At 43.4% G+C, this 24,009-nt stretch overlaps 1 protein-coding gene across 1 annotated transcript; it reads right to left on the bottom strand.

Annotated features, from left to right (window-relative positions):
• Positions 1-1,845: 1,845 nt before the first annotated feature.
• Positions 1,846-23,360, bottom strand: TLR7 (toll like receptor 7). The gene is made up of 3 exons (XM_036839897.1): positions 23,210-23,360; positions 22,747-22,847; positions 1,846-5,684 (listed from the first exon to the last, which is right to left on the bottom strand). The coding sequence occupies exons 2-3, from the start codon at positions 22,747-22,749 to the stop codon at positions 2,535-2,537; spliced, it is 3,153 nt and encodes a 1,050-aa protein (XP_036695792.1). The 5' UTR covers positions 22,750-22,847; positions 23,210-23,360; the 3' UTR covers positions 1,846-2,534.
• Positions 23,361-24,009: the final 649 nt, after the last annotated feature.

Here is a 24,009-nt window from a genome sequence, read left to right as displayed (position 1 = left end):
TACAAATGCCCAAGTCTTGCTGAGGTACAGCCTCTATCCGAGGAGGAAGGACACACCCTGGCCAGGTTCAGGGTGGAAAGAGGTTGGGAACCCCCTGATGGTAGAGTGGGACTTATGGAGACTCGGGAGTCCCTTCTAGAGCAGCGCCAACCAGAAGCGGGTCAGCTGAAAGCAGGACACTCGGAGCCTGGCAGGAGAACTAGCAATCATGCGCTCCTGGTGGCCTGAGTTGGTGGCTTTTGATCTGTGCCATCTATGAATGGCTCCAATAGAACAGGACTCCACAGAAGACCGTCAGGAGGTTAAAAGAGTGACTTGTCGAGATTACAAAGGAATTAAAATTAAAACCATCTGTTGAAGTGCTTTTGGTCATTTCTTACAACAAACCACTGTACACAATCTCATGTTGAAATACGTTGTGGTTTCTGAGTTGCATTGCTTTCAGTTTCCCTTCCTCTTGATCCATTTCAGATGTTTAAGTTGTCTTCAAGTGCTTCATGGTTTATAAATCACCAAACTAGCTTAAACCTTATGTATTTATGTGTGTGTGTGTTTTTTGGCTGCACCTCGTGGCACGCGGGATCTTAGTTCCCCGACCGGGGATCGAACCCGTGCCCCCTGCAGTGGAAGCACAGAGTCTTAACCACTGGACCACCACGGGAAGTCCCTGTATTTATGTGTTTTAATAGAAGAAAGTTTATCATGCCAAAGCCAATTTCTATGATGCTATCTTTGTTTTCACCGAAGAAGGCATCTATGAAGTACAATCAAGTTTACAGAGGTTGTCAGATCATTGGCTCTATTCAATCCAGAAATTAATCTGGGAATTTGTGACTCTTATTAATTGATTATGTGTCCTTTGGAAATAATTTATATACTGTGTATTGATAGCCATCCTTAAAGTAAAACCTTTGGCTTTTCCACATACGAGGAAAACACAGTATCTCCCAGCTCATACTCTCGGATTTGAACCCTTACACACTATCTTCCAAAGGGCACAGACACCTCTGTAGATAACTTCTTTCATGAAATAAAAACAAATTGGTCACGTTTCAAACTTTGAACTCATGCAAATTTATACTCACTTGGAAGGTGTGTCTTCAGAACATCTTGGTCCTTTCTGTTGTTTTTTTGAGTAGTGAAGCCGAAGCTCAAGACCGAAGCTTTCTCAGTGTTAACGTCGATAAACCTCTGTTCCTCTCCCCAACCCCAAATTTAAAGGAATCCATGCAATTGTCATCCCTGCCTGACAACTCTAAATAAATACATGCTCTTGGGGTCCTTCTTCAGAGTTTACCACCAAAATCGTCTAATGTTGATGGATCAAGTTTTCAGATGATTATAAATATACAGTATTAGTTAACAAAGCAGTTTGAAAGATCATTGGATGAGGCAATTTTTCTTTGGATACAGTACTTTTCAATGCAGATGAAAATATCTGTCTTAGCTTGGTCGCTATAACAAAACATCACAAACTGGGTGGCTTAAAGAACAAACATTTATTTCTCACAGGTCTGAAGGACGGAAGTCTGAGATGAGAGTGCCAACATGCTCTGGCTCTGGTGAGAGTTCTCTCGTGGCTTGCAGACTGCCCACTTCTCTTTGTATCCTCACGTGGTGGGAACACGGCAAGTTATGCCTCTGGCTGCTTCTTCTAAGGCAGTAATCCCATCATGAGGGCTCCGCTCTCGTGATCTAATCACCTCTCAAACACCCCACCTCCTAATACCATCATATTGGGGGTTGGGATTTCAGCATATGAATTTGGGGGTGGGCACAAACATTTAGTCCACAGCAATATTTAAGCAGGTAAATTATCATCAAAGGTAAAGACCATCATTTTGCATAAAGGCAGAGCATTTTATTTTTCTCCCATTTGTAAGTAGGCTATGTCCATCAATGGCAAAGGTGTTTCTGTTTCCCCACAGAACCCAATAACAGGCCCAGGGGAAAAGAGCGAGGAGCACCTCAGCAGCAACCACCTGTTGGGCGCCAACACTCAGTCTGCACAGAAGGGGGTGCCAGATTATACTCAAGCACTTGGTTGAGGAGTTAACTGTTTTTGTTTTTGGTTTATTCCCACTAATTAACTCTGGTACATTTTAATGTCATATAGGTAGACCCTGAGCATTTTTTTTTACCCTATTTCCATACATACCAGTACTTCTTAAGGGTAGAAATGCAGTTCTTCTCAATTTAGTGACTGTGTGTTTATGTAATAATCACAATTCCAGGAGAATCAAAGTGCCACGTCCTCTACTTGCCACCCTTCTCCCAACAGTATTTTATACAGCAGCAGAAGTCAGAGACTCAAGTGCAAATGGAGACACAGAGAGCTAAGAAAGACGACTTGATGCTTGTATAAATCCCAATTTTCCAGTTCCTTTGTCATGTATCGGTGACTCCTCTCCAATATGGGCAATCTCAGGGCTTGGAAAAGTTTAAAACACTCTTTCGGTGGGACATGCATGAGCCAATCTAGGCAGCCGAGCCTCTCCTTGGTAAGTTAGGCAGACACATTTTGCAAAGAAGGGCTAGGCTGTCTCTTTGAACACCTGGCTGTAGGTCACGTGATTGTCTGTGGCCAGGGCGTTTTTCAGACACTGCCAGAAGTACGGATGGGCCTGTGGGTTTGTTGGCCACTCAAGGACAGAACTCCCACAGAGCCTCTTCCGGAGCTGGAGAAACTTGGACTTCTGAAGGGGCTTCTCAAGGAATATCAAGATAATTACGTCCACTTTTTCATCCATGAGCCTCTGATGGGACAAGTAAAATGCTATCTTAAAATTCTCAGTCTTTGCATACTTGTCTGTCATGACAAACACTGTCTTTTTGCTAAGCTGTATGCTCTGGGAAAGATTTTCCAGAACAGGCTGCCCCGGTAACCAGTCCCTTCCCTCGAGACATAAATTAAAACATTTCTCTTTTGGGTCTTCCAATTTGGCCACCAGCTCATCCAAAACCCACTCTGTCACTGCTGGGTCTTTAGTGTCATACACAATAAAAGCGTCATAGCAAGAATTCGGTGATATCAGACGTCGATACCCCTTTATCTTGGCCTTACAGAAATGGTAACTATACCACACATCCCAGAAATAGAGATGGTTTGCTGTTGTGATCATCATCAGAAAGAGAACTGCCGATATGGAAAGTGAGAACAGGATGAAGTTAGTCAGATCTAACTCACAGGTATATAGATCCAGAGAGACTACACTCTGGCCCTTGTGTGCTCCTGGTCCCATACAAGTCACATCTGTGGCCAAGTAAGGAATCGTCACCTCTGTATGGTTAACCCACCAGACAAACCACACAGCGTCACAGTTGCACAGAAACCGATTGTGATGCAAAAACAAAATGTCCAGATTGTTGAGGACGTTTTCTGGAAAACTAGTCTTTCGGATAACCTGGATTTTATTTGAGCTCAGGTCCAGATGTCGTAACTGGAAAGCATCTTGTAGAAAATACTTTGTCAGGTGCCTGATTTGATTGTTCTTAAGTATGAATTTCTTGAGGCTGTGGGAACAGTTGGATAATCTCTCAGGGACAGTCTTCAGTTGGTTGTAGCTGAGATCCAACGTTTCTAGATTCCTCAGATACTGGAGTCTTCCCCAACTGAAAGACTTGAGCCCATTTTTGGCCAAGGAGAGAGTCTTTAGATTTGGAGGCATACCATCAAAAACTCCACTAGGTAAGAAACTCAGGGAATTTTCAGAGATGTCTAATTCCTCTAAGTTCAGCAGATTCTTAAAGAATTTTAAGTATCTGTTATCACCATCTCTCCATAAAATATCCAAATGATTTCCTCTGAATTCCAGAATTTTAAGAGATTCGCTCTCCATGGTCCTGCTGGTGGAGGTAGCGATGTCATTGTTGTTCATCATCAGTTTCTTCAGAACCTTTAGGTTCTTGGTAAAGTTTAGCATGTGAGTTATTCCTTCTGATTGAAAATAATGGCTGTTACTACTTATATCTAGGACTTCCAGGTTGCGTAGCTCCTCAAATGCTGTTGAGTAGAGTAAATCAAGTCGATTGTTAGAGAAGTCCAAATATTTCAACTCCACTAAAGGCTGAAATTCACTACCATTAAGCGTTTGGCTAATGGTATTTCCCGATAAGTTTAGGCATTTGAGGAAAGAAAGATACTGAAACTCAGAAGACTTGATAAAAAATATATTATTTCCACTTAGGTCCAAGGTCGGCCCATACTTGTAACAATCTTCATTAAGAGGCAAGAGAGACGGAGGCTCTTTGTTTTTGGACCTGCAACTCCTTGCAAATTCATCATACCTGAAATAATGTAATGCTTCAAGGACCTGGGGCCCATGACCTTCTACAGAAGTTCTCATGTTAGAGCAGAAGCCATCTTCACTTGAATCTCCTGAAGGTGATATTTTATTCACTGAGAGATCTATGAATTTCAATGTTTTAAATTGTTTAAACATGCTGAGGTCAGCAATTTTTATAAAGTTAGTGCCAAGATCAAGAACTTCAAGATTGGAAAGATTATGTAATGGGGAGAGGTATGAACTTCTCAGCTCTTTAAAGACATAGCCTTTGATCCGCAAAACTTTCAAGTTTTTCAGTGAAGAAAATGCATCTGACAGATTCATAAATGCATGATAGACCTGAAGTTCATAATTGAAAGACAGATCCAATTGGACAAGGTTGTGAAGAAGATGCAAAAATTTGGCATCCCCAATTTCTTTGGCCAAGAAGTTTTGGGAAAGATCTAGTTCTTTAAGTTTGTTAACGTTTTTAAACCATCTTTGGGGCACATACTGAAGAGAGTTACTGTGTAGACGTAAAACTTGTAATTCTGTCAATGCATCAAAAGCATTTAGGTCGATCTGTAGGGGAGAATTATTTTCACAGGGTGTACAAGGAAATGGAGTATTATAACAACGAGGGCAATTTCCACTTAGGTCAAGAACTTGCAGTCGATTGAGGTTATTAAAATCATCTTCTTGGATCTTTGCAATGATGTTGTTATAAAGATAGAGTTCAGTTAAAGTAGGGGGCAAAATAGTGGGGACAGCTGAGATATTGTTATCTTTTAGGGAGAGCAATTTTAAATTTGTCATATTTAGGAAAGCATCTTTTTCAATGGAAAACGAAACATTACAAGGATTGCGATAGTAACAGTTTTGGCCCAGGTAGAGTATTTCTAGGTTGGCCAGTTCTGTTAGATTCTCTTTCATGATCGAGAAGATGCTGTTGGCCTCAAGGCTCAGCAGCTGTAAGCTGGGCGGAAGATCCTGAGGTATTTCTAGGAGCTGGTTTCCATCCAGGTAAAGAGATTTTAAATAAGCGAGTTTACTAAAGCTGCTGGGTTTAATCTGCAGCCTTTTGGTGCACACATTGTCTTTTGGCCCCGGTCGAACAGGTACACAGTTGCATCTGAAATCGATCTCTACCAGATGGTCCAGCCGGTAGAAGGACGCCGGAGAGATACCCGCTATATGGTTAATGGTGAGGGTGAGGTTGGTGGCATTGGTGGGAATACCTCCAGGAATTTCTGTCAAATGCTTGTCTGTGCAGTCCACGATCACATGGGCGTTTGGAGCATCCAGAGTGACATCACAGGGCAGAGTTTTAGGAAACCATCTAGCCCCAAGGAGTTCGGAAATTAGGATCATGTTAAAAAGGATGAGAAACTGTCTCTTTGAGGTCCACATTGGAAACACCTGAAAGAAAGAACAAATCGCCCTTCTAAAATACACCAAGAATCAGAATTTAAAATTCCCGTTTGCTGCCTCTCTTTTGCTACATTTGAAACTAACCAGTCCGGGTTGATGGTTCTCAGTGGTCTAAACAGCACCCCGACCTCCACCCCATGACTGTAGTTGTCAATTACTGAGGTTCATAAAAAACTTAAGTTACATATTTAGCTCTTAGCATCTTAGCTTTTCAGTATTATAGCTTTTAAGTTGGGAGAAGCAGTGTTTTCCTATTCACTGTTATTTAGAATGCTGCAATGGAAGAGCCATCAATTAGCTGCCAAAGTCTGAAATTTGAGAGGGGTGTGGGGCGGTGAAGGAATGTTAAAATGCAGCTACATCTGGGAAGAAAAACTTTAGTGCAGTTAATGTTTGTTTGTTAAGCCTGCTCTGGTCCACATTAGAAGAGTCCTTCACAAGACTCGAGCCTCTTAATATTCTAAGGAGAGAAACAAAGGTGATCCATTACCCCCATTTTACAGATTAAGACACAGCTCAGCAGTATTAACTGACTTGTCTAAGGTCGTACAACTCCCGCCATTTTTGGCACTACTATCTATAAGCCGGGCTTTCCTCTTGGACTGTTTTTGGAAATCATCTCCGAGATGATTTGGGGATGAACGTTTTCCCTACACATTGGGTTTACGTTACACAAATTTGGAAAGGGGAGGGTAGAGAGTCAGGGCTCTGCCTGGGTGACCCCCGATTGATCAGACAGGATACTCACGGGAATGAAAGGGGAGGGGCTGTTAGTAATTTATGCCAAGACTGCAGGCATAAACTAAGACTCCCTCGGGCCAACTGGGACATGTGGGAACCTACTCTTAACGGCGATTCTTGGGCATCCAGCCAGGTTTAGCATGAGAGACACTTGCACCCTGGGGAGAAAGCCCTTAAAAGCGAACATGGGACACACTTGAAGAGCTTTACTAACCATCATATTAACTCGAGCTTGCCCTGCAGAGAGGGTGGTTTAACCACAGACTTGTTCTCCAGTTTCAGGACTTCTAGCAGTATTTTCCTCCAGAACACTGGTTTTCATTTAACCGGTGTTTATCCATGGAATGATCCAGCCTGTGTCTCTACAGCAGACTTTCAGCTCCATTAATGCTTCTGTCCTCCCAATTGACTGAATCAACCAGTCATACTGATATCTAATAAACCAAGTGCCTACTTCCCTTAATTCCTCCAATAGAGGGTAAATAAGCAAAATTTCCCCTCAGCTTTCTTGTTCTCTAATGCAAGATGGTTAAGAAGGATCTCAAAGAGCTTCTTCACATATCTTTACATGCCTAAAGTGTGTTGGAATTAGAGGTACAATACTGTCTTTTTCTTCTTTTTCTTTCACCACTCTGTCTCCTCCCCATGATTAAAACCATTCACTGTGGGCTTCCCTGGTGGCACAGTGGTTGAGAATCTGCCTGCCAATGCAGGGGACACGGGTTCGAGCCCTGGTCCGGGAAGATCCCACATGCCGCGGAGCAACTGGGCCCGTGAGCCACAACTACTGAGCCTGCGCGTCTGGAGCCTGTGCTCCGCAACAAGAGAGGCCGCGATAGTGAGAGGCCCGCGCACTGCGATGAAGAGCGGCCCCCGCTCGCTGCAACTGGAGAAAGCCCTCGCATAGAAACGAAGACCCAACACAGTCAAAAATAAATAAATAAATTTATTTTAAAAAAAAAAACCATTCACTGAGTCCAGTTGACCTCCTTTGTTGTCCTTCTTGACGTCCTCCTTGCTTTGCCATTTTAGCTGATACAATCTCAGGTGAGATTATCCCATCCTTGGTCCGCTCCAAAGCCTCACCCTTGTCCCCAAGCTCTCACTCCTCCAATCCACCTATCCATCAAGCTTCCCAAGCAGTAATCAGATGATATTGCTCTGAAATCTTTAAATGGTTTTCTTTTTGTTCTTTCTTCTTTACCGAATGAGCCCTAACTTTTTATCATGGTGTCCAAAGTCTTCCATAATTTGGCTCCATCTCCTTGTCTAGGTTGACCTCATACAACTCCCCTACCAGCTTCTCTAATCACTAAGCCCAAGACCAGCTTGCAGTTCCCTGACCTGCAAGTCCCTCCACCTGGAGTACTCTTCCCTACCATTTCCACCCACCAGAATTCTGGTTACCTTTTAAGGCTGTACTTCTCAATCTGGAGCACTCAGATCCCTGGGAAGATATGGCAAAGGCCGGGAGTATGGGAAGCCCTTAGCTAAATAGTATATCTTCCTTGGGCATCAATCTTACTCAAAGATTTAGGAAAAGCGTCCACCACTCAGGGAAGAGGGATTAAGTCAAGATGGGGGGGAAGGGGTTTAGAAGAGGGAAAGGGGAGAAGTACAGTGAGCTATTTGTATGGTCCCTGTAACAGGATCCCAGACCCTGAACCCATCCTCAGCTATGCGTCTGTCGGAAGACATGATGGGTTCATGAATCCCACTATCAAAAGGCAATAAGTAATGCTGCTAAGAGTGATATTAAGGACCAGGGAGGTCCAGGCGGGGACTAAATGGATAAAGGACAAAGACAAATCATGAACCAGGTGCCCTCTTCCGATCCCATTCCCACGAACCCAGATGAGACCCTGAAAAAGCAGCAGAAGGACCCCTGAATTGAGTTAAAAACATGAAGTGACTGAGACAGCATTCATCAAGCTGAGTTTTCCAGGAAATGCCTAGTTCAAATATTTTTTGATTAGGGGGAAATGAAGGCTCTAAGAGAAAGGAAGCTAGTTATAGAAAAAAATAACAGTGGTGTGCTGGTAAATGTTTAACAACCAGCTTTCTCTCCTGCACCCCCAATTTCTGATTTGTTAAGTCCTGATTTGTAGCGTTTGCCAATGCCCGTAGTGTAAATACCCCCATCATGGTCAATTTCAAGCTGCCAGTGTGATGTCCCTGAATGCAGAGTTGGAGAGAGATGTGCAGAATTGCTCTGGCAAGCCTGTAGGAGCTGGGTCCAGCAAACCACTGACCTTAACACACTGGAGACCCTGGCTGTGACATTCGCAGCTGCTATACATGGACATATTATAAATTACAACGAATGCAAAATTAATCAGAAAGTCTTTTTCTCCCTTATTTCTAAACTTTTTCTCACACCTGTCCACTTTTCTCCTTGTCTGCTACCCCAACCCTACTCCACTTTGCCATGAGGTCTCACCTGTACTACACACTGGCCTCCAACCTGGTCTCCCTAACTCCCCTCCTCCTCCACAATTCATCCATCAAGAGCATCAGAGCAGTCTTTATAAACACGAATCAGATCAACTACAACGATTTCTTATCACATTTTGAATGAAGTCCAAAGTCTTTACCATTGTTTATATCGTGCATGTTCTGACTCCAGCCTACCACTCTGACCTTGAACCAACTTTCCCCTTCTTTGACCACATACCAGACATCCGGCCTGTTTTCTGTTCTGCACTTGAGCCAGTCTTGGCACTTGCTGTTCCCTCTTCCTGAAGTTATCTTGCTCTTCCTCTTCCCACAGCCAGGTCGTTCTCATCCCTTGGGTGTCTGCTTAAATGACACATCCTCAGAGAGGCCGTCTCTAAGCAACTTTTCTAAATACCCTCCCATGTAATAATAGTGATAAAGGCAGGAACAGTAAGTAACTTAGGTAGCATTTACCATATGCTGGGCAACGCTTTCAGTGCTTTACATATATTAACTCATTTAATCCTCATAATAACTGCATGAGGTCTTCAATCCCTTATCCACAGCCTTTGGACCTAGATGTGTTTTGGAACCCAGAATTTTTCAGATTGTAGAAGGTAATATGATGCATGTACCTCGTATTATGTAATACTCCAACTGGAGTCTGGGGTAGCATCTCATAATCAAACACACAAAAATTTGCGCAGTGAAGCACAGGACTGTCCACTCTGAGTGGGATTTTAAAAAAAGAAGAAGAACAACAACAACAACTACTACTACTACTACATCATTCGGTTCAGGTCACGATGCACTTCCAAATGAGTTCAGATCAAGTCGTGTTTGCCATCAACTGAATTAGGACAAAGCTTTCAGTTAGGGGGTTTTGGAACTGTAGACCTCTATTATTATCTCCATTTTACAGATGAGTCAACTGAGGCACAGAGAGGTATATGTACTCTGTACTAGACTACTCTGCTTTATTTCTTTCATAGACTTAAGCACCATCAGAAATTATCTTGTTGATCATTTATGTGTTTCTGGTTTATGTGTTTATTTGTTTTATATCTATTCTGCATGAAAATGTAAGCTTCAAGAGAGCAGGGTCTTGTGTGTCTTCATAAAAGACAATGTCTGGCACTTAATGCTGCATTATGCTTGCTAAATACACGAATGAAAGAATGAATGCATACATGAATGAATAGTGAAACAGAGCAAAATAGTTAAAAGAAATTTCTCCTTGGAGTAGGTTCCTTCAGGCTACACCCCCAGCCTCCTCAGGGGTCACATTCTGCCTCTTCTATTTGCCCTGGGGTTCCTTGGGGGGAAAGGTTTAGGAAGCTCTGCTTTTATAATGCCCAGTTCAAACCTATCTTCTTCAAGAAGCTTTCTGGGATCAACCCAGACAGAAGCAGTTGCTTTCTCCTCTCATCTCCTACTCCATTGATTACACGTGAGGTTGTGAAAAGAACTCCAGATGGAGGTTGGACCAACTGGGTCCTGCCCTGCCTTCGTAGTTCACTCTCTGTGTACCCTTCAGAGGTGGGCACTGTGCTCAGGAGAAGATCCCCTACAAGAGGATGATGGACACAGAAATAACAATATGGGCTACCAAGGACCCAGACAACCTTCCTAGATCAAGACAATGGACTCGGACTGGAAAATTCCCCAACAGTTCTTTAGCTTGAAACTGTACCAAGTATCTGGTGAGAAAGAATTTATTTAAAAAAATATCAGAATTCTACTGACTCATTCATTCTTTCATTTGACAAATATTTACTGGATACCTACTAGGGGCAGCAGACATAGAATCTCTGTCCTCAAAGAGCTCAAAGCCTAGTGGAGATGGGAAAAAATATACAGATTTAAAATAGAATATGAAGGACTTCCCTGGTGGCACAGTGGTTCAGAATCCACCTGCCAGTGCAGGGGACACGGGTTCGAGCCCTGGTCCGGGAAGATCCCACATGCCGTGGAGCAACTAAGCCCGTGTGCCACAACTACTGAGCCTGCGCTCTAGAGCCCGTGAGCCACAACTACTGAGCCCACTCGCCTAGAGCCCATGCTCCGCAACAAGAGAAGCCACTGCAATGAGAAGCCCGTGCACCACAATGAAGAGTAGCCCCTGCTCACTGCAACTAGAGAAAGCTCACGCGGAGCAACAAAGACCCAACGCAGCCAAAAATTAAAAAATAAATGAAAAATAAAATAAAATAGAGTGTGGAACACCATTAGTTCTTTCCAGATGAGATGCTGCCACTTGCATTTGTGTAGATTAACTGTATGTTGTTCTTATTCCAGGAGTATTTTCTGATACTCCCAATTCCTTTTATTATTCTCAGAGGCTCCAGAGATTGTTCTATATCTATATATTTTTCCCCTTTCTTTCATCTCATAGTGATTGAATCTCCATTTAGAGTTGGGCATATGCCACTCTGAAAAAAGATTACATTTCCCAGACTCCCTTGCAGCTATGACCATATGACTAAGTTAAAGCCAATGTGATGGGAGAGGAAGTGAGATGTGTAATTTCTGGGACATATCCTTAAACAGTGAGACTCTTCCCCTTCCTCCTGTCTACTTCCATCTGGCTTCTTGTAATATGGATATTGTAGCCACCATCTTGGAATGATGCAAATGAGGAAAACGTGCTAGGGTTGGTGAAGCAACAAGGTAGATGATCCAGAGTATCTAGATCCTTGCATGACCTCATAGAGCAGAGTGGAAACAAAAGCTCTGAACTGCTGACTTCTAGGAGTTTATGAGAAATCACAAGATTGCTATGCTCAGCCAGTGTTAACTGGAATTTCTATTGCATGAATGCAAACCTAATTTTAGCGGCGTAGAATTTAGAATGACACAAATGTACATATCTATGTACATATCTATGAAACAGAAACAGACTCACAGATACAGAGAACAGACTTGTGGTTGGCAAGGGGGGCGTGGGGGAGAGATGGATTGGGAGTTTGGGGTTAGCAGATGCAAACTAATATATATAGGATGGATAAACAACAAGGGCCTACTGTAGAGCACGGGGAACTGTATTCAGTATCCTGTAATACACCATAATGGAAAAGAATATGATAAAGAACATATACATATATGTATAACTGAGTCACTGTGCTGTACAGCGGAAATTAACACAACATTGTAAATCAACTATACTTCAATAAAATTAATTTAAAAAGAAAGAAAGAAAGACTCACTTTTTTATTGGAAACTAAAAAACTAGTGACCCATGTTATGCTGTCACAAAAACACTTGATACAACTCTCACCTATGCTATCTTGGAAGGCAGAATACCTGCCAACTGTGACTTTTGTTTTTCCGGTCTTATTGAAATATAATTGACATATAGCATTGTATTAGTTTTAGGTGTACAACATAATGATTTAATATGTGTATATATCGTGAAATGATCACCACAGTAAGTTTAGTTACCGTGCATCACTGCACATAGTTACAATTTTTTTCTTGTGATGAGAACTTTTAAGATCTACTGTCTTAGCAACTTTTAAATATGCAGTATAATATTATGAACTATAGTCACCACGCTGTACATGACATCCCCAGAATGCCAACTGCAACTTTACTCTTAGGGGAAATGGTTTGACAATATTCATAACGATGGCATGTGTTGATGACTTCTTCTTGTTCTAGGCAATCTTATGAGAGAAATGACCTAGGGCTGAAGTTAGCCTAGCAGGGATGGAAGGAAATATAGCTTTGCTAAGTGAGGTTTTCTCTGCCTGCAGCCTGAACTCTAAAGATGATTAAGACTTCCTTAATTTGGGGCCTTGTGGGGTTGAAAAAGCCAACTGCCTCACCCTAAACGACAGCAGATGTCACGGATACGGCTTTAAGAGGAAGTAAGTGTATGCTCTCATGCATTTTTCGAGCACTTTCCATTAAGCATTTTCTAGCAGACAGTGAACGCCAGTCCAGGGCCCAAAAAATCTGATTAAGAGTGTTGCCTTCCTCTTGACTCAGACAGCCTCTGGGAAGTTGATTAAATTCAGAGAGAAGAACACTGAGAGAACACAGAATCTTTAGACTCAAAGGGTCTAAAGCTGCTCTGGCCAATGTGACAGCCACCAGTCATGCGGTTGTTTAAATTTAAATGAATTAAAATTAAGTGCAATTTTCAAATTCAGTTCCTCAGTCACACTAACCATATTTCAAGGGCTCAAAGTCACATCAGGCTCATGGCTACCGTATTCGAGCATGCAGATACGGAACATTTTCCATCACTGTAGAAAGTTCTATTAGACAGTGTTGGTCAGGACCAGGGCTTGGCAAACTTTTTCTGTAAAGGGCCAGACAGCCAATATTGCAGACCAAATTGAGGCTGTTATGTGGCTACTTAAATAACTATTTAGAACACAACGAATTAAGGTGGTCAGAACCATTCTTACCTCACAAAATCAGGTGGTGGGACAGATTTGGTCCACGGCCCATAGTTTTCAGGCCCCTGGTCTAGGCAAAACCTTCCACTTGCACATGGAATTAGCTCTAAGCAAATTCAGGCCAAGTCTGCCAAATATGAGAAGAAGTCGTATTACCTGTAACCCTCTAAGTCCATTCATGTGCCACTAATTTCAACCAATAGCATTTAGCCAATTATTTCACCCTCATACCGAGAAATAGGTACATTTACAATGAGGACAGTGAGATGCAGAGGCTAGAGAACCTGCCTGCCGTGAGGTCCGGGCAAGTCAGATACAGAGCCGGCCCTCAGCCATCCTGCTGGCCTACCTTTCCAGGAGTCTTGGTATCAACCACCCATCTCTCCCTCTAGGTGCTAAACTCTCTGAGGTTCACGGCCTTGTTTGTCTTTACTGGTGATGATGACGCCTGCCACCTCCTGAGCGCAAGATAAGTGTCTGCTGAGTAAATCAAGGCTTTGAACATTCTTAAAATCCCACGGAAGGCTCAATGATCATAAATAGTAAAGTCTTTCCAAAGATCAGATTTTTGACAAGGGGACGAGGAGAGACCAGGAGGGTTGGGGGCCTCTAAAAGAAGGGTTGAAATGGAAAGAGAGCCACAGAAGAAAAGGGGATGGAGTCAGAGGGAGGCTGTGGGAAGCAGACCCGCAGAAGAACTCTAGGCAATCTGTTTTCTCAGAAGTTCTGCCCCCTTGAGCCCGAAACCCTAGTGAGAGCACAGAGCTCATCTGTCTCTCCTGGGAACAGGCACAGCCAGGACGGGACTGTCCCCGTCTTATACTCAGTCGCTGAGTCCCAGCCCAAATGGCCCTTGGAACGCTGTATGCAAGGCAAGCCCTCTCTCGGCTCTCTGCGCAGGCTGCCTGGAACTCACAGACGGACCCTGATCAAGCAGGTGAGGAAGAAAACTGAGTCAATGAACAAAGCCTTTCTAAATTTGTTATTACAGAGAAATAATACCTTTGAGGCTTCTGAACGAAAAGATATTCTTGAGAAGATGACTTCAAAATGTGAAATATTCCTTTATTCCTGTGGAAATTTCTCCTTTCAAACCATGGGGAACTACCTGCTTCAGACTGAAGCTAGGACCTTCGCTTCAACTAATGCTATTTTTAAATGTAAGCGTTCGTTCAGCATAACGCCAGGTCTCTTTTTTTTTCACCTCATACAAATAATCCACGTTATTTTGTTTTTTTGCTTTTTTGGCAGTGATTGCCCAAAACATAAGTCTTTCAGGAATTTGATTTGTAAAACAGCATAATACACCATAATAGGCCCGGCTTTAGTCATGAATCATAGCTAATTACACACGCAAATACACTGGGTAAATTTGGATGCTCAATTAGTGAGCTAATTATGGTAAAAATGGGAATGTTTGATTCTGTATGCACAGGTGTTCTGTTCTCTCAGTAAATCATCTCTTTTTGTTAACATGGAAAATGTAGAATTCACGTTGAACCATCATCAGACAATCATTTGTGTTTGTTTTTTTAATAACAACTGCCATTTATCAGGTATTTATCATGTGTCAGATGCCAAAATAGATACATTGTTTATATCACATCACTGAGCCCTGACAATGAAGTTGAAGAGACATAAATATTCCCATTTCACTGATCAGAAAACAGAGATCAGAGAGGCATTTTCAAACCAAGATTCAAACTCCATTTTGATCAATTAGCTTCCATACTGTTCCACTTGGTATGACGCATACCTGCATCTTGGTTAATTTCCTTTTCAGTTAAAGGGTTCTTGGCTGTCTAATGTTTTGATATTGTGTTATTTGGAGTTTTCATAAGAAAATGTCCAAATATTAAGAAAAGACATTTATAAAAAAAAAAAAAAAAAAAAAAAAAGAAAAGACATTTATGATTTGACTGGGACCAACTCGAGGGGAAAAAAGAGACTTTTCGGATCATATATTTCTTATGAGTGCATTCATGCCCAGTAATGCTATGTTAGCATAGTTTTTGAATTTATAAATTTAAAGGCAGGCTGAGCTTTAGCTTCATAATAAAGAAGTATATGCTCACGTAGTCATTCAACAAACATTACTGGGAATCTCCTCCATGCAAGGCACTACGTTAGAGGCAGTAGGGGAATGATAATGAGTTACACACCATTCCTGCCCAATTAGGAACCAAATTCCTCCACTGCTGCGTCTCAGAAGCCGTGTATATTCCCAAGCAGAGAACTCTTTACTTTCAGGGAAATCCACGGCAGGGGAGAAAGAAGAGTTTGTGGGATGGGGGCTAGTCAGGCCTAAAGGTAATGCTGCCTGCCCACCCTTCAAACAGAAGCTTGAATACACAACCCTTTGAAGAGGCGACACGTGTCCCCTTAGATGCCTCATTTTTGTGGCAGGACTGTATTCAAAAGTTTATTCTCCTGATGTGAGATCCATTTTACATTCCTGCTAGAATGTCTACGGTTGTAGAGCTATGACTCCTAATAGGAAAACACATGGACTTAGATGAGTCTAACTTTGTGCTTTGCTGACTGTTTTTAGCTTCAAGACTTTGCAAGCTCCTGACATGGATGCAATCTGAGGAGACAGAAGGACAGATGGCAGGAGGGAGGAACTGAGTTTCAGTGGTCTGAGTTTTGCAACAAGTTAGAGGAAGACCAGGATTAGTCTGACTTCTCATGTTTATGTATTCTGGCGCTTAGCTCCTGTGAACTCAAAGTCAGATCAGGAGTCAGCCTAGAGATTATCACAGTAAGTGAAGTAAGACAAATATCATATGATATATGTAGAATCTAAAAAAAATGATACAAATGAACTTATTTACAAAATAGAAACAGACTCACAGACATAGGAAACAAACTTATGGTTTGTTTGGGAAAGAGAGGAGGGATAAATTGGGAGCAGTGGATCAACAGATACACACTACTATATATAAAATAGATAAACAACAAGGACCTACTGTAGAGCACAGGGAACTCTACTCAATATTCTGTAATAACCTACAATGGAATAGAATGAAAAAAAGAATATAGATACACACACACATATGTATGTATGTATAACCGAATCACTCCGCTGTACACCTGAAACTAACACAATATTGTAAATCAACTATACTTCAATAAAAAATAAATAAAAATTAAACTTAAAGAAAGACAACCGCTCTGATGAACACCTACTGACTGAATTCTCCTAAACCTTGACTTTCTCATCTACACACTATGGCGACTGAGCTAACTGACCTCAACGCTCCTTCCTATCGCCCCAGAACCTCAGGCTGCTGTTCTTTCAAAACGGTCTAAGCAGGGCTTCAGTGGTGGCGCAGTGGTTAAGAATCCACCTGCCTATTGTAAATAGAGCTGCAATGAACATTGTGGTACATGACTCTTTTTGAATTATGGTTTTCTCAGGGTATATGCGCAGTAGTGGGATTGCTGGGTCATATGGTGGTTCTCTTTTTAAGGAACCTCCATACTGTTCTCCATAGTGGCTGTATCAATTTACATTCCCACCAACAGTGCAAGAGGGTTCCCTATTCTCCACACCCTCTCCAGCATTTATTGTTTGTAGATTTTTTGATGATGGCCTTTCTGACCGGTGTCAGGTGATAGCTCACTGTAGTTTTGATGTGCATTTCCCTAATAATTAGTGATGCTGAGCATCTTTTCATGTGTTTGTTGGCAATCTGTATATCTTCATATATACGCTACCAAATGTAAAATAGATAGCTAGTGGAAAACAGCTGCATAGCACAGGGAGATCAGCTTGGTGCTTTACGACCACCTAGAGGGGTGGGATAGGGAGTGTGGGAGGGAGACGCAAGAGGGAGGGGATATGGGGATATACGTATGCATATAGCTGATTCACTTTGTTATACAGCAGAAACTAACACAACATTGTAAAGCAATCATACTCCAATAAAGATGTTAAAAAAAAAAAAAAGGCAAAAAAAGAATCCGCTCGCCAACACAGGGGACACAGGTTTGAGCCCTGGGCCGGGAAGATCCCACATGCCGCGGAGCAACTAAGCCCGTGTGCCACAACTACTGAGCCTGCGCTCTAGAGCCTGCGAGGCACAACTACTGAGCCCATGAGCCACAACTACTGAAGCCCGCGCGCCTAGAGCCCGTGCTCCGCAACAAGAGAAGCCACCGCAATGAGAAGCCTGCACACGGCAACAAACAGTAGCCTCTGCTCGCCGCAACTAGAGAAAGCCCACGCAGCAACAAAGACCCAACACAGCCAAAAATAAATAAATAAATTTAAAAAACAAAAAACAAAGAGGGAGGGGCCCCAGGCCCACGCCAAGGATGCCTACAGGGCCTAGTCGGCCATCCCAACAAGGAGCGGTCTGACTTCATGTTAGAAGGATCACGCTGGTTGCTGTGTTGAAAGAGACAACGCGGGGAAGCGTGGAGACCAGTCAAGAGGCTATTATGGTAATTCAAGCAAAAGCCCCAGCTGGCAGGGGTGGAGGTGGTAAGAACTTGCCAGATACTGGATAGATTCTGAAGGTGAAGCCAAAGCAAACATGACTTCCAAGTTCTTGGAAGAATGTGAGGGCAGGAGCTGGAGGCGGCAAACATTTCTGGGAACAAAGATACTGGTGGTAGTTCCCGGGGCCAAGAGGGTCAAGAGGATATATTTGAGGATGGGAAGCGGAACAGCATGTTGTAATGCTGGTGAGAGTGGGAAAAAACTTCCCAAAACCCCCATCATTAATAATAATGCCGATGAAGATGCAGGAGAGACAGGGGAGGGTGCGGGCGCGTTGAGCCCGGGGAGGAAAGCAGGGAGGTGGCCCAGCGCACTAGCGGGGAGACTGGCTTTGGCAAGGATTATGAAAATTCCACCCTTAGTATAAGAGTCTGCAAACTGGTTCACCTATTTGCATCTTCCTTTGAACCTGGGCAGGCTTTTTTCCGTATCTGGAGGAGAGCAGCCGAAGAAGCGATGTTGCAGGACTTGCCAGGCTGGGACAGAAAAGGTGGGAGAGTTTCCACCTCACCAAGCGCTCCTTCTCTCCCGATCTCTTTGTCTCTCTCTCCACTTGAACTGGAGCTCTGAGCCACCAGCCTCGGAAGAAGCCCGGGGACAGCACAGCTGCCATACTGGAGAGACCACGTGGAGACAGTGGCAGCCCGCAGCTCTGGAGTCTCCCCATCCAGGCACCAGACCTGTGCGGGGGCGAGTCCAGCCCCAGACACCGACTGCAAGTGGGGGACACACCCAGCGCCAGAGCCGCCTCAGTGAACCCAGTCAACCCGTGGGCCCGCCACACGTAACACTCCAGGACAGTGGTGGTATCAAGCCAGTGGCTTTTGGGGTGATCTGCCACGCGATGCTGGGTAACTTGACCGGAGGTCAGGCAGGACGGGTGGATGCAGAAGCTCTAGGCGGGCACACAAGCAGAGGGGAGCCGGTGGGCCATCCCTTCCAACTGCTCTTCCAATTCTCTGGTGCGCTCGGGGAAGCAGGAAGCTGGGTTATCAGCTAAGGGTGAGCGGCCGGCACGAGGGGCTGGGGGTAGAAGAGAGGGGAAGGTGGACAGAGCCCTCCAGGAAGAGGAAGTTGGGTGTGATTACCTGGTGGCAGGTAGAACCTCTCACCTTTCTGTATTGCATCGGTATTCCCCTTCCGGTCTTTATTATATAATTTTGCATGGCTATGATCTGGTTAGATTTAATAACTTGCAGCAAAATTCTTCTCCATCCTCCGCTCATCTACCCAGTAGCCAGTCTGAAGGCCAACATACCAGACAACCCCTGCGGGCTGCTATGAGCCAGACTTCAGGGGACAACAGCTAGGTGCCCTCAGCTACTCCTCCCATTTATTTTCAAGATCACAGAGCAGAAAAAAAGCCCAGTTGCCTGAGTTGAAAAGGAAGTGTTGGAATATGCAGTTCTGGTGGAGGGAGTCACCGAAACCAAGCTATGGAAGCAAAGGATGTCATGGCGCGGTGAGGATCCCGCAAATGGATGGGCTGCGTTGAACCAGAGGTGATGGCCAACTGGAGAATCAGGAGAAAGAAACCTGCAAGAGGCAAGGAGTGGGGAGCAATTGTGGGAAACCCTTGAATTTGAATTCACTAACCTTTGTCACGTTGCCATGACACTGAACTGTTTGAGAACTAGATGTGCACTGTATCCATCACCTTAGGGGCTAACGGAGGGCAGAGAATAAGGGAAGTTATGTGCTATTGTTTTATAGGCCAGCCTCCACTGGGAATTTCCCTAAAAGACTTATGACCAAATATCCCCTTCTCGCAAATTTTGAAATACTCCTAATTATAGGCTAACCTCTGTAAAGTGTAATTACCATGGACATCAAAGTTTCATTATATAACAACCAAAAAATTAAGTACAAGGATATAACCCACTTACTTAAATAAAGAGACTTTTTATCATTTCCCTTCTACCATTTTAGCCCAACAGACCTAGCTTTCAAAATAAAAGAGTAAAATGATATAAAGTAGTCTTACATAAATTAGGAACTCAACAGCTACTATGCATCTCAACAGGCACCAAAGACCGTAAGATATTAAATCTTACTTGACATTATACCCTATCCCCCTTTTTACATAAATCACAATTGGCACACTTTTTTTGTAATGGGTCAGTCAGTAAATATTTTGTTTTGCAGGCCACATGGTCTCTGTCACGACTACTCAAATTTGTCCCTGCAGGGCAAAAGCAGTTATAGACAATATGTAAACAAATACACAAACAATAAAGCTATCGTGGGCACAAAAATTTGACTTTAATATAACTTTTATGGGCCACAAAATAGTATCTTCCTTTGAGTTTTTCAATCATTTAAAGAGATAAAAAAAAATTCTTAGTCTGTGGGCTATACAAAAACAGGTGGCAGGCTGGATATGACCCACGGCCATCACTTGCCATCCCAGGCCTAAACTTTGGTGGGCTTCAGAGATATAAATGATCTATTCTTGGGGTGCAAAGACACTGGTTGGCTCATCTGTAATGACTGTTTTAAATTTCAACACCATCTTCCCTACTTTTAAACCATCAATTTTGATTAATTTAGTATACGAATTCCTTACTATCTCTTCGGCGATGAAGAACTTTGCTACAGTTAACTACTGTTGTTTTGGCATGTTCCCTCTAACACTCATCTCCCCCTTCCTGCATCTATTTCACACAGTGAGAAGCAGTTCAGTACTAGCGGGGGCTTCGTCAGTGGAGAGGTTTGATTGTCAATCCTTATTCTGCCACCTGAGCGCTCTCTGACTTCGGTGAATCACTTTCCCTCCTGAGCCTCTGATTTCTCAACTGTCAAATGGTTAGAACGCAGGGCTCTCTTGTGAAACTATTAAGAAAAATAGGTAACCCATTTACTCAGGCAAACCGCCATCACAGATTAACCAACATTTAGTAAGTGTCTAGTATGTGCATTAAAAACATCAGGAATATACGATACTTAATTTCTAGCTTGCTTTTTCCATTTACCATTATATCATGAGTATTTTCTTATGTCATTCACTATTCTTTTAAGAAATATGATTTGATGGTTACATAACATTCCACTTAATGGGTGGACCGCAATTAATTAACCCCTTCCCAACACTGGACATGAGATATTCTCTTTGCCATGCTGCATAGACTATCTTCGTAAATTGTTTGCGACATCCCTGATTGTTTCTTTAAGAGTTTCTAGAAGTGGAGTTTCCATATCAAAGGGTCTGACCTATAAGTATTCATAAGATTGATTGATTCATAAGATTTTCCTATGCTGTTTGGCCTTTTCTATTTCTTCTTTTAAAAGTTGTTTTCATCTCTTTCCTTATAAAAGATGTCCCAATTGTTTTTCAGGAGTAAATTATCATAATTGAAGCCCACGGTGACTGACTGTGTCCCGGGTGGAAGTGTGTGCCGGGCCGGCTTGGTCGAGGTAGAGCAGAGGGGTCTCGCTACCAGAGTCGAGCTGCCCAGCCAAGACCACAAGCTCTTACCCTCTTGAAGCCCCAGCTCCCTCATCTGTGCCTCACAAGGCTGCCTGGAGGGTGAAATCGACACAGAGACATCCAGCCCTTAGCATGAATGCTCAGTTTGTAGTAAGTGGTCAATAAATGTGACCTGTCTTTATTACGATCAATCATATCATGCCATCCCTCAAGGGGCAAAGGCAGATGCGGGCATGGGTTTGCCTAAAAATAGACATCTGAGTTTCTAGGAAATGAAACTTTAAGCGGTTGCTTCCTTTGCAACATAGTGCCCTGTGGTTAACCCTTCATTAGACCTTAGACACGAAATGAGCCCAGGCGCCAACATTCAGATCCAGAAGTTAGAGTGGGTTCCTGGTGCAGGCACTCCATTGTGTCTAATTGGGGTGACAAAATCATTTCAAGAAAAGGTCACTGATGTCTTTTTGTGAAGAACTTTGGGCATACCTAATAACGCACAGCACTTGCAAAGGATTTGAACATATATTTTGTTATCTGAGCCCCTGCAATGGCCCTGCAAGGCAACTGGAGAGGTGCAGTGATGATCATTTTATAGCCAAAAAAAGTTGAGCTTCAGAGGGCTTAGGTGATACGCCCAAGGTCCCCCAGCTAGTGACTGGGAGAGTCAGCACTGACAGACCCTCTCCTCGACTAAACTTTAGTCAGGCTCCTCTAAGTCACTAGGCCTTGATTTGGGGGCTTCTGTGTCCGTGTGGCCAGTTTTAGCAAGAATCCTGTTAGGTCAGTTTAGCAAGAATCCCTCACCACGATATCTGATCATCCTTGCTATCTGATCAAGCCTCTCATCCGTACCATCCCCCAGGTGATACCCCATCTCCCCGGCCCGCTTTCAGCAAGAGCCCTGTCAGGTCGGTCCAGCCAGAACGCCCCCTAACCCTGATGTTTCCTCTTAGTAATTTTCCAACCACTGACCCCCACTCTGCTCCTGGCCTATAAATCCCCATGTGTCTCTGCTGTATTTGGAACTGAGCCCAGTCCTATACTAAGGTCTCGTTGCCCCACCTGCTTTACCTACTGTCCGCTTCTGGTTTCTTTGACCATACGCGAGCCCAGGCTCCTGTATTCCCCGTCCTGCCCGCCTCCCCCGCTGCCACACACACATACTCGTTCAGACGCCACCAAATGCTAGAAAAGGCAGAAAGGAACTTCAGTGATTTCTACGGCGTTAAAGCCAAAAAGGTGAGGTGAAGAAAGTTAGACCCATAGAAGCTATTTCCCCAATTCAAACGACCGCTCCTCCTCAGGGCGGGACGCAGTAACTCCCGTCGGAAGTTGCACAGAGCAAGTATTGATTAATCTGAAATTACAAAAGACCCCCATGAGTAATCTTGATTGTGAAAGATCATGGAAGAAGTTTTCCTCAGCAAATAACCGAAGTACAGATACTTCAACATCTCTCTTGCCAGCCGGTTTCAGTTCTTCCCACAAAAAATGACAGATAACACTTTTTAGGGATCTCTTAGCTGTCCTTACCATTTTTAGTCTTCTTCCAAAATGAAACAGAGAGGTCTGGTTGAAGAGAGCAGAGCATGAGAGGTGTCAAGATCAGCCTGAGATGGACCCAATAGCATCAACTAAGGTAAAGAGAAAACACCAAACTTTACATTTCAGAGACAGCAAAGTACTGAAGCTTCAAAGCGTGCTGGGAGCATGGCTCTAATACATGCTGCTGAAAACACCTATTAATAGTATTTACTTCCTGAAAGTTATCTAGACTAGAGACACACTCCAGAAAACCATTTCAAACATTATTCAAAAGTCTGACTTTATCTTCGAAGAAATGACATTTGAGACTACCAAAACTCATTAGATTCTAAAAGAAATTTTTCTTTTGCATATGATTTGGGTTCCCTCTTCCTCCTCTCCCCTCTCTCTAAGAATGGCTCATAGATCTAGTTATTTAAATGATCTGAGTTTGTCCCAGTGTTGAAAATACCTTTCTTGGCTGCATGGAGTGATTCCAGGTCTGGAGTCTTCTCAAGTGAAGAGATAGGCTGCAGGAAACCTAGAGTCACAGAGACTCCAGGCTGCCAGCCGTGGAGTTTCCAAGTGCAAAGACAAGGTTAGGGGGTTGGGGGGAGGAGCGTGACTATTTAAGCCATCTCAGGCATGAGGTCTGCAGAAGCAGCAGGTTCCTCTTATTTCTACCACCACAATCGGGGCAATGTCATGTCTAAGTCCAAGCAACCTGGTTGATCGATCTCCTTTTTTCTAGGAGTTTCTGCACCTCAGCACTACTGCCATTTTTGGTGAGATAATTCTTTGTGGCATCGTAAGATGTTTAGCAGCACCCCTGACCTGAACCCACTAGACGCCAGTAGCACTGCCCCTTGACAATCACAGATATCTCCAGACATTGCAAAATATCCCCTGGGGGGCAGAAGTGCCCCAGATTGAGAACCACTGTTCCACAAGTATCTTAGAGACATGTCTAAATTCCCCTCATTCTGTCTTAGGCCCAGCTGAAAGGGACTCTGGTTTCTAAGCAGGGGCAGAGCTTCCAGTTGGTTCCCTCGCTTCAATGAAACGAGGGCAGCTGCACTCGCAGTCCAGGGTCATGTAAAACCTGCTTCTCAAAGTGGGCTTCCCGGGAGAATCGCTCCCTTCTGAACTGATTATTGGCGCCTTTTGGAGGTAGAGTCAAAATATCAGTAGTTACGTTTAAAGGTCTTTAGTCCACCTAGTCTCCCCGGAGAGAATTTGAAAATTGCCAAGTGTGCCACAAGAAACACAGCT

The sequence above is a fragment of the Balaenoptera musculus genome, chromosome X (assembly GCF_009873245.2).
Source record: "Balaenoptera musculus isolate JJ_BM4_2016_0621 chromosome X, mBalMus1.pri.v3, whole genome shotgun sequence".
Taxonomy (NCBI): domain Eukaryota; kingdom Metazoa; phylum Chordata; class Mammalia; order Artiodactyla; family Balaenopteridae; genus Balaenoptera; species Balaenoptera musculus.
The sequence above is the reverse complement of the archived record's forward strand: the minus strand, read 5'-3'. Positions and strand labels throughout refer to the sequence as shown.